This window comes from Acipenser ruthenus, chromosome 33 (assembly GCF_902713425.1).
Source record: "Acipenser ruthenus chromosome 33, fAciRut3.2 maternal haplotype, whole genome shotgun sequence".
NCBI lineage: Eukaryota > Metazoa > Chordata > Actinopteri > Acipenseriformes > Acipenseridae > Acipenser > Acipenser ruthenus.
In genome coordinates this window covers 3627126-3639254 of record NC_081221.1, presented here as the reverse complement: position 1 = coordinate 3639254, position 12129 = coordinate 3627126, and the positions used below count along the sequence as shown (strand labels likewise).

At 38.3% G+C, this 12129-nt stretch overlaps 1 protein-coding gene across 4 annotated transcripts in view; it reads right to left on the bottom strand.

Moving 5' to 3' along the window:
- Window positions 1-12129, bottom strand: part of hdac5 (histone deacetylase 5) — a 77832-nt gene that overhangs the window by 48976 nt on the left and 16727 nt on the right. For 2 of the 4 annotated variants that reach the window (XM_059006747.1, XM_059006744.1), the window contains one exon: window positions 8787-8858. In XM_059006747.1, coding sequence (XP_058862730.1) covers window positions 8787-8858 — 72 coding nt within the window. Of the gene's footprint in view, window positions 1-3468; window positions 3646-8786; window positions 9748-12129 lie in introns of those variants that run through there. The other 2 variants (XM_059006746.1, XM_059006748.1) reach the window with 2 other exon arrangements.

Genomic DNA, 12129 nt, shown 5'->3' with positions numbered 1-12129 from the left:
AAGCCTTGGTTATCATGGCATTGGAAGGAAGGAAAATACAATTCTCAAATCAGTCCACAATCCTGTTCTAAACGGTGGACATTGACCTGTAAACCAAAAAAGAAAACCGCAAAAAAATCACTAGTACAGTAACTGGCTATTCGCATGCAATTAGGTGGCAGATATTTCAGTGTGGTTGATTATTAAATCCCTCAGACGTTGACCCAGAATAGTTCTTACCTGGTATCTCTTATGCAAACAGACAAAAATCCAGTATATAGAAATTGACCACCATGAATGCAATAACCCTGCAATGGTGTAAACATATTTATGAGATCTGGAACACTTTCTAAGGAGTTCAAGCTTTGCTGGCTTAAGAGAGATGCTGGAAATAGCACAATGATGTATGAGTTCCAGGCATTTCTATGCTTTGGCAGACATAACTCCTTTGGGGTTGCGTTTGAAAGTTATATAAAAAAAAAAGAGCTCTGGATCTTCTGCAGACAGAGTCACTGAATAGAGAAAATACCACTACAGAGGTAGTGGCTGAAGAATGAATCCCAGCCTCCAGCTGTCTGCTGAGCTGGGCAGATAGACATGACTTTATGTTACTCGACTCAGTGCCTGAGAGAGTTTATTATACAGATATTGATTTAGCATTGAAGGCCCATTGTCAAACTGTCAGTAACAAAAACATTGAATCTGTAGGGTTTACATATGAAATTAGACTTGACTACAAAGTCAAAATGGTGCCAAACTAAAAAATAAATTATACAGTAGATTCACAGATACAGTATTTTTTTTTTTTTTTTAGAATGAATAAATCACCACATTAACCCTATACTTGGAAATGCAATAAAATGTTGCCCTTTGCACTTTACCGTTCTCAAATTCTAGTTCTGCTTTCTCTCCCTCTATCTCTTTCTTTTCCTGTACTGTACAAACCAGAGCTTTGGTCTTCTTCACTGTCAGACTTCAAGAAAAGAAAGTAAGCAAGTATTAAGAAAGTCATCTGGCTTTTGTATTACATTTGCTGGCTTCTCCTGGGAGATGACGTTGTGACAAAAAAAAAAAAAAAAAACGCACACGCACAGCCTCCCCGCCTCTGCTCTGCGACAGGCAGCCCCGAGATTGAGGCTTCCCCAGCTTTTAATGAGCACCTTGGGATGAAAAACACCATGGCTTCGCTTTTGCACTGTCATAGAAAATTAATGGGCACTCCCCTCCACCATGGAAACTGCCCCAAAGGTATCCTATCTTGGCTTTCCACTCTCTGTCTGTCGGAGCACTGCAGTACTTATCCTCACTTTAGTAGCTTGTGGAATTATTTTAGTACAGTAGTTGTTTATCTGAGTAAGAACAGTTTTAAGATTTTTGAAGATGCAGAATCCCATAGGGTTTGATATCTATTTACAGTATCAGTATTTCCACTGGGGGCCAAGATCAGGCAGACGGATGTAGAGACAAAATATCCCCACACACTGATTCTACCTACTAACATATTCTAAATTATGTTAATTCCAAGTTTCACCAATAAGCCATTTTCCCCAGATATGTACAAAAATGCAAGTGCGACATACAGATGGACAAATGTACGAACAGACACCCCCATCAACAACCAATTTTTTATAAACCTAAATAAGGTTTTCCAGATTTATGAAAAAAATGTTAAGTGGGGTGTATGTACGTATGATCGCCTACACTGTATAAATTTTTTCTAAACAGAAATGAAGAGATGTAATGAAAAACAAAAACAAATATATATTTCCACTCAGTCAGTCACCACTGCATAACCTCTGATGCTACTAATAATGGTAATGGTGGCCCAGGTAATAACTATTTACATATGACATTTAATTTAACCACTATTGGCTTTCTGGCACTAATACAATCTAATTTTATCATGCATAAAGGTGCATGCTGCATTTGCACGTACATACAGTATTGATCCTAATCCTAATGAGAGATCTTGCAAACATCTATTTTCCCAAAGTAAGACCTTAATTCTTACTTAATCTGAACATCTAATAAAAAGAGCTACATTGCCAGCACTGGATGATACAAAAATCTATTAAAATTAAGGGTTGTATTTTAAGCATCTTTGCATGGGATACTTTTAGAAACATTAAATGGATAAACATTCAACCCACTTTGTCAGTACCAGAATTAGCACTCTTAATTGCATGGTAGACCTCCTATGCAGCCCATTATTTTTAACCAGTACCTGTCATTTTATAATTTGTATGTAACAAGAAAAGCAATCTGTGAAAGGGAGCTTCAAAAACCCTCCTCTTATAAGATGCTTGGTTCCTCATTGGCTTTGGCAGTTTGTAAAGGGACAGGCTTGTTTTAATTCAGGTAGTATCGGTAGTTAGTTATCAAGCAAGAAAAAAAAAGACTTTTTTTTTTTTCCTTTTCTTATAAACAGCTTTTAACCTAATTTTTGGAAGCTTTGAGAAATGTACAGGGACGTTGGCTATGGAGAATGCGCTTTCATTCTGCAGTAATGGCATGTTCAAGGAGGTTAAAATAAAGTGTTGCAGACTATCTGACACCTCACACGAGTCTCCCAGTAAAATGTTGTATTTATTAATTTCTATTAAACTTGACAACAACATAATAATGACGCCATAGAAGAAGCCGCTAAGCCATATCAGATCTAGACAATTGCATGTGTCTTCCAAGTTCAACTTAATGTGGTCGTAAACCTTTAGTGACACTGATTTAAATCAACAGCTTCTTTCTTGGCAAGATTAAACTAGTACTTCAATTTACCAAATATGTAACGTCAATGATATCACCTATTTCTGTTGCAATTACACAGTGGCTGGCAATAAGATGGGCATCAAAACAGCTGTGGGTGGAAATCTGTAGCCAAGTTCGTTCACTGGGATGGCAACCGCAATTTTGACATGTTACAGAAAACATGCCAAGGATCCGATTTGCATACCATCCACCCCGTCAACATTCTTTTATACAGTACTCTTACTAACAATATTCTTACCTTACAGTTCAAGCTGAGAAAGAGGTTCTCAATTGTCTAACCTCTATACCTACCCAAATGTACACCCGCCATATACCAATACAGCATCTGATCACCATGGACACCAATACAGGTCTGTGACTGATTATGAATAATGGAAATTAGTGTATAAATGAGTGCCTGTACTAAGGCTGTAAATCTAATTTAAATTAATATGTATTTAGTGTTTAAATATCTGGTAGTTTACTGGTTAAACGATTCATAACATCCATATTTAATACAAGCACTCTTGTGACTTATTCAAATGTTACTAACTTTATTTTACCTCATATTTTTTACTTTTAAGTTGAATATTGACATATATATGGTCAGTACTGATGTGCACAATGTATACACCAACTAGCAGCAAAACACAACAAAACAAAAAAAAGGGCTATTTGGAAGTGAACTACATCAGTTCACACAAGTTCTCACAAAACATTTTTTCTGATATAAAATTACCTTACCTTATTTCAGGAATCAACCAATATATTCTTTAATCACCTTGCGGGTTATTGTTCATTTTTTCAATATAGCCGAGTCATTATGAACTCATTATCATTCAATAAATTTATTGTACAGAAATAGAAATTCACGTGAAGGCAAATTAAAAATTCAAGCAGTCTTCACAAAAAAAAAAAAAGAAACAAAGACAGCAAATGTGAACTAAAAGCGAATCAAATTAAAATGTCCAAACAAATCCAAGCCAGTTCAATGGTAAAATCCACTCCTCGTGTTTTTCTGTAAGAACACTAGCTTGTCTACGTTTTCCGGATCCAAAGAATTTCTGAGTTTTGTTTGTAACAATATCCCCAGCAGTCGAAATAATCCTCTCGACTGGTACGTGCCAGTTTAGCCATTCGCTGGTATCTTGTACTATTCAGTGCCCACAGGTTGAGTGGGCTACTGTCAATATCAGGATCGGGTTCAGTTATGTACTGTTTAAATTCACGCTACTAGATCAGATATTTTATCTGCCCTTACCAGATCACAAAAGTGACGGCATGCAAATTGTGTTTTCATGGGCTGACGCACTTGGGCCAAGTCTTCATCTAGCTGGTATCAAGGATGTTTCAACTGGAGATGATTGAGCATTACACCCGTGAAACCTCCACGATAAGTTTGAACAAGCTGTGCATTTTACAGTATTGTCCTCAAGCTTTTCAAAATAGGTCAAAAACAGGACTTCTCTTTTTAATTTTTGAATGAGACATTTTTCACTTGCTTCTAATTCTATCTCTACCGACTCACACGACATCTATCTGTACTGTGCTTGCACGCCGCGTTCTACGAGTCTTCTCTGACTGGCTACAGATTAATCACAAGGTGGACTGGAGGAGGGGTGGGGCAAGCCTAAGGCACAGAGGAAGTAAAAATAATTGAATGAAAATGTTTTGATTTGTATTTATTAAGGAGGGGAAAGAGGGGGTATATCTATAATTAAAATGTAAAACAAAAATATTTTTTAATTTCGTTTACCGTTTAAACTCTAAGCCTCAAGGTCTCCGCACACCAGACGTGATGCGATTTTTTAATTGCCAACGAGATACTTTCGCAACGACATGACCATACACCAGAAGCGACACAGAGGCGATGCGATAGGTTTGAAAACTGCGAGATCTATACAACTATTCAAAATTGCTATTGACAAAACTATGATAAAGACTGGTACATATTCATTGACATGATGTAGAAATTATGAGTGTCTTCTCCGACGGTATTTCAATATATATGGCAATAAATCATACACGCCAGGCTTCAGTTCCTTCAAAATGGATTCCTATATATTATCTTTCAAATCTGTATCTTTATAATTGTGATGCTCTTTGTCATAAAGCTCTGGGTATTTTTTCAAATCACAAGTATTATTGTTTTCTCCATTATTTTGGATACTGCGTCACCCTGCTGGACCACGTGCATTGAAGCTGTTCTCCGATTGCTAAATGCCCTAGTTGACGTGCATAAAACTGCAAGGATTCAATCCTATTTATTTTACGCCGTTCCAGTGCCGCTCCTGCGTCGCCTGTCGCATTGCGAATCGCGGCACAGTTCCGCTTGCGGCATCGCGTCTGGTGGGTAGCAGCCTTTGCCTGTACATTTGCTTAATATACACATGATCTCTCACGAGTAGTGTAGGTAGCCGGGCAACAAAGAATACTTTTATGCACAACAACAGGTGAATTTGCTCCAGGCTGAAGATAACAGCTTGTTTCCTGCCTGTTAAGAATATGGGTCAATTTAATTAGCCTTTTCGTATCGGTTCTGAGAAACTGGAATTAAAAGCAGCTAAGTACAACCGGATGACACACTGCCGTAACCATGGAAGCGGCAATGATAATTTCCATATTCTGGGGGGGAGGGGTCACTACTTAAAGGCTGCATGATGACAGGAACCAGTGACTCTTGTCTATGGGCTAGTCTAACAGATCATCGACAATATGCCTTGCAGGCTCATGACATCAAATCAGTGCCATAATGGCTGGCCATGTTGGTCCTTGTCACAAAGACGGCCGGAGTGGGTGGCGTCAGACCAGCAGCAGGAAATAAACAGACAGAGACTTGGGGTTTTGGTGAGGCTGAGCGCGTGATCGCGCTCAGCATTTAATAAACAGAACAGAAAATAAAAGGTTTGAAACACAAAAACACTGGACACGGCACTACACGCCAAAATAAAGAGACAAACAAAACGGACTACACAGACAAAACACGGTGAGTGAAAACACTTAACTATTATTATTCTTCTTATTATTATTATTACCTCCGTCTCCAATCCCGTTCTCCACTCACTGAACACCTAACCCCGACTGCAAGAAATGTGCGTCTATATATACTATTGTGCTGGGATTCAATTACTAATTAATTATTCACTTGAATCCCAGCACGTGAATTAATTCTGTGCAACCCCGTGCTCACATATTACATTTAACCAGCACGTGAAGTGATTTGTGCCCTCCTCGTGCCTAAATACAAATCTACACTTTTTAAAATCATACGTGAAACACAGACCCGTTTATATCCTGTGTACCAATCTATACACCAACATTAACATACGCACGCAACATACAACACATAATAAGCACACAGGGGCGGGGCACATTGCCACAGTCCTACATACATTTACTGTAATATTTTTTTACACACACACAGACACAAATATATTTATACACACACACACACACACACACATATATATTAGAGTTTGAGAGAGAAACAGAGATGAATGCAAAGTGACCTGAGGGATTGGGTTTGTGACAATTCCTAGCGGGGAATTGGGAACACTGTTAATGTGCTAAACATACCCCAGGGGAGGTTTTAAACAAGAGGCAATGGGGATTAGACATATATTTGCTGTGAACTGCTATAGCTGTCCTGGCAACTTCAAGGGGCTTAAATTTCCCGTCATCTAAAAATATCCAACCCCCCTCCACTCATTCCGAGACTGATATTCCAGACATCAGTCTTGCCGCCATGCTATAAAATGTGTCCCTTTGCCTAGGTCGCTACACAGGAGGGTCACCAAGAGTGAAGAATGAAGTAAACAGGAGCCCCACACGCAGTGCTCGGATTGCAGGAATCCAGGAATAGATAGGAGGCAGTAGTAGTAGGCAGGAGGGGAGCAGTCTATTTTAAGGCAGACTTTATTCTAGCAGCCTAAAAAACAACTTGTCAGATAAATAAATCCCTGAATGATCCCTGCCCGCGACCACTTTGGTACATGTTTAGTCAAGGCCCGAGGCTGCTAGCTACATCCCCAACCCCCTCCCCCCCACCAAACTAAACATAAGCCTGTGCGCTTTTATGTTTGCCCACAACAATTACCATTCCTGGAATTCTTGTTTATGATGAACAGGATGACTGTGCTACTTTATGCAGTAGAATGGCAAAACGCATAGTATACCATATTTTGTAATTTGGTTAGATAAGGACAGCAGTTAAAGAAACTGTAGGGATTTGGTTAAACATTAGAGTTTAAACCATTCTAGGTTGTACTTTGAACCAAGTTACACTTGACAAACCAGAGAATGCAAGTGGAGAACTTATACGGTTACATTTTTGGTTTGTTCGGTTTCATTTTTAGTTTATTTTGCTTAGTAACAAAAGTATGGTGGCTCTGAAGTACAAAACACAAGCAAATACAATGTCAGGTAGCGACTTACAAATAAAAAGATAAAAAGTTAGCAACAAAAACAAACAAATTCCAAAACGGAAACGAAACACTTAAGAGGGTGGGTGCTAGGTAGTGGAGAGAGGGATAATTGAATGAATGAATGAATGAATGAATGAATGAATGAATGAATAAATAAAATAAATGGTGTTGAATACAAATAGTAAATAATCAAAATATTTTAAGACTAAAACAGTTTTACACTCTCAACACCATTTCAGCTTTGCTTAAAATAATATTCAAATGTTCAGTTATATATATATATATATATATATATATATATATATATATATATATATATATATATATATATATATATATATATATATATATATAAAAAACAACACATACCAAGGACTGTGCAAAGACGATGCACTTTGCTCTCCAGGATCACAGTAATACAGTGATTGTTCCTTCAAGAGGAGCGATCAAGTTCCCTCCACTACCTAGCACCATTTTTGGGATTTGGTTGTTTGCCGCTAACTTTTTATTTGTAAGTCGTTACCTTTTTGTTTACATGTCACTAACATTTAATTTGCTGGTGTTTTGCACTTCAGGGCCACCGTACATCTAAAACATTGGTGATGCTTTTTGTCTTTGATGTCACTATAGAACATTTACTAACACCATATCAAACAAATTGCACAGAACATGGCCCACGCTCTTTCTGCAACCACAACACAGGTAAGAAGGGAAATAATGGTTGCTAGTAGGGAAGCCCGCATTGCCAGTGTTTCTGCTGTCTCAAAAAGGAGGACTTTTGTGCCACGGGCTTCCAAAATTACATAAAAAATACATTTTAAAAACAATTTTTGTAGTTTATTTTTTTTACACATATATGTTCCATCTTAAATGCTTTGAATTATGCAAATTCTGCTCTTCCTGAATCCACACAGTAAGATAACATCAGAAAAAATAGCAGAGACACTTTTATAATTTTCCAGCTAAGATGAACTGTTCTTTGTGGGGGCCTAGGGCCCCATCAAAAAGTCCCCTGCCTCCCACCCCATCTTCCTTTTTTAAGAACAGCACACATGCTTAAACACTTAAATTAGCTTAGTAAATGAGCCTTTACAAAGCACACTCCACACAATCAAGATACCAGGCAAATGAAGACTGTATGATCCCGAAGAGTCAGAATCATTCCACCCACCTGAGTTTCACGATGCTACTCGTATAGCATTCTACAAAAGGATTACAGCAATCCTGTATGCTGGAAAGACAAACGTAGAATGCTCTACAGAATCTTGTAGATTTTGAATGCCTACAAAGTTGTGTAAATGTTAAAATTTGCAAGTAGCAATGCTACGCATAGTACATGCTTAACAGTGCACACACACTGAATGTCAGATAAATGATGCTTATCTAGTCTAAGTCAACATTAGCCCCGGGGAAAATGACCTACTGACCACTAAAAGCTCAGGTGCTACCTGTTTTAACCAACTAAAACCCACAGCTCTGCAGTGTATGGGACAGCAATCCATCTCTTGTTATATAAGTTATTTTCTCATTTGCCTTCTCAAATGCCTCTAGTATTGTGGCCTAATGGATCTCAAGCAATCGCTGCCAGTCGCTTTGTAAATAGACAGAGTCCCTGATCAAAGTGCTGCTGCTACTCACCAGAGGTGGGAATGGTGTGAATCCGGTTTCTGGCCAGCAGATCTAGAGGCTGCTCCCGGCTAGTCACGCCGTCTGAGGAAAAACATGATTCGGTCTCGTAAATAGTCTGTAACATTGCTGACAGCCCCGGCACTTTGGGGTTCAAAAGCATGCCAAATTGATCCAAGGTTCAGAGAGATAAAGATGGAGCAAAATATATATATATAAATAAATAAATAAATAAATAAATAAATATCAACAAGCTCCACTAAGAGCTGGCCAGTATATGAATTCATGAACAAAAAAAAAAAGTTAACATGCTCTTGATGTTTAAGTGCAACTAATCCAAAGTATCTTCGCAGCAAAAGGAAAGCATGTTACGAAGTCCTTTAAAAACAAGTTTGCTGTTGTTTGTTGACAAGAGAAAAAGGAGGGTGGAGAGGGGGAGTGTTACAAACAGTCTTGTAACTTTAAAAGCAGCATCCCACCTAAATAAGAATTGTAAAGAAACACAATATTATTTGTCCACTGAACTAATCTGAAGAAGAAATAGTTGCTTCCAGAGGTTAACATTCAAAGACAAGTTCATTTTCAGGATGGAAAGTTTGGATATCCACACCAAAACTATTTTTAATACCACAATATCTTTTCAGCACTTCCAACTTCCTTCACCTGCTTATTTCAAAAACATTCCATTTAAAAAGGCAAAAACAGCAAAGGAAATGGGAGCGTGGCGTCTGCATCCATGCATGAGTCACTCGGTACAGAGATCTGTAGCTGTTTGTAGAAGGAAACCACTCAAGGGTTAGGCATCGTTGGGATGTTTTAAAATGTACAGCAACAGAGTCCTCGGTATTAGCAGCACCAAAGTAATCCAAAAGGAGAATAAAAAACAAAATACAAGGAAAGGAAAGCAGAATGGAAGCTGACCCCCCTGCTTTGTACACCGTGCATCTGCTGTACTGTAGGGCACAGAGGCTGGTGAGTTTACAAACAGACTGAGGCTCTGCAAGCCTAAGTGGCTGGAAATAGCATTGGAATTGCAAGAGAGGAGGGGCCAGCTATAAATAGAGCACTCCAAGCTCAGGGAAGGAGGATTTCTCATGCAAACACTGGGGACCAATCAAGAGAGCCTTTCCCACAGCCGCTACAGTGCTTTAACCCTCTGTGAGCCAGAGAGAGGCAAGAGGCAGTCAGTTGCACTGAAAGGTTGCTCCTTTTGCTACGAGAGCTCATGAAAAGATAAACTCTTGCAATACATTTAGCTTTCTTTTACACACTCTACCTTTTATGAGTGACATAAAAGGCAGACCTCTGAACGTTTGAGTACAGTAGTATACAAAATAAATGTGATCATGTTTTCACTGGCAGGTAAGAAATTATTATATAATAAATTATTCATAATTATAATACTTGCTTTCCTTATTTAAGAAAAAAAAGTATATATATATATATATATATATATATATATATATATATATATATATATATATATATATATATTATAGCTATTTGTGCATTACGCTACAATATCAAGGTTTGCCACTTGCACAGCGCAGACATTAATCTAAATTAAGCTCAAATGTCTGTACACAAACATATCTGTATATCAGTGCTCACTGTAACTACATGTGTATCTGCCATCTAAATATAGATCTGTTTACATATTTCATACAGCAGAAAAAACAACATCACTCGGCTCTAACTATAAACCAGCTATACTTAGTGAAGCATCACCAGCTAAAAAGCCGTGGATCCTGACACTTGTAAATCTGTTTTTTATGTCCTTCACTAAGGAGGCTATGTATGTTACCGACACGCCTCATTAAAAACTGCAATTTGAAGAATGTGGTGGCTTAAGACAAAACAACATCTTCCAAATGACTAACCCCCTAATACATAATGTCCTACAGTAAGTGTTGTTGGGGCTGGTCGGCCCAGTGCATTGACAATGGGACAGTCTGTGGGCAACTAGAAACTACTTTGGGTAGTCTAATCCAGTTCCTAGTGAATAGGAGTCTACATCACAAAAATACCCTGGACCCAGCCCTGGGTTTCAGAACTAACCTGAAATACATGTCTTATGAAAATCATCAGGTGCAAGGAATTTGTAATATAAATTTTTCTTCCTAATGGTAAACTCATGGATGACCTGCAGACAGGACCTATTCACTCTTCACTCCCTGTGTCTTCATTGCAGCACATATCTGCACATTGCAGCTGCATACTCAGTATGCAGCGTTTTTATTTCAGAAATCGAAACAGTATTGCTCTTTTTATTGTACAGTGGTTTGCAATGTCCATCACGGAATGAGTATTTAAAAAAAAAAAGAAAAGATAATTAGGAGTTCAAGTCAAGGACTGGGTGCCAGGAGATGTTGGGTACAGATCCCAAATTAAAAGGTGACTCAGAGCCCAAGGTAACATGGTCAGTCTGTCATCCAAATAAGGATGGGACTGGAAATTAGCAGCTTAAGCTTAGTTATAAATGAAAAAAATTCTCATTATCTCTGCATTTTAGAGATCTATAAAAACAGAAAAAAACATCCTTAACCTTTACTTATAATATTTCCCTTGTGAATAAGAACGATGAAACAAAATTCATTGCATTCTACTTTATGTGGGTTTTCTGTAAGCGTTTCCTCAAGGACAGCACAAGCAATACTGTGCTGTGATTCCACCCCCCTTCTTTGCTCCTACCCTAATGGTAGTTTTTTCCTGATGCAGTGCTTAGCCCCCATAGTAATGTGTGACAGAAGATAGATCATCAAAGACTATACAGCAGATTTTTCAGTAGGTGTTACTGATGAAGAGATGGGCAAGCTATTAGGAACTGTGGTAGTACGATCAAACACTCTTTATAGGGGAACTGAATGAAGAAACTTCTGGCGCCAAAGGAAGAACTCCACAGCGCTCCTTTTATACAGTCAAATATTATGTTGATCTATTTCCTGCTAAAAAGGGAGCTACCATTCGGAGTACAGTGACCACTGTGATGTAATTGAGGCAGACGTTAATTTGAATGAGCAATACTAGATATAACATCCAAGGGGAGGAAATCTTAGCCAGGGCATTAGGAGTCTGTCAGCATAATCCGATTATTGGGGACAGTGATATTATAATAGCACCCAACACTGGATCCCTGCTTAACAGAGAGAAAAAACAACTGTTTGGAGAAAGGAGCTTCAGGGAAGAAAAAGGGGAAGAGATACATTCCAGTACTTGCTCCACCACCTTTTCAAAATGTTTAAAAGTTTTTAAACCTTTGGAAAGGTTCTGGATAATAGCCCAGGAGACAGAAGTCACCCATGTTTAGTCACAGAGCTGGGAGTTTTCCAACATTGACCCCTGGCATACCTGAAGG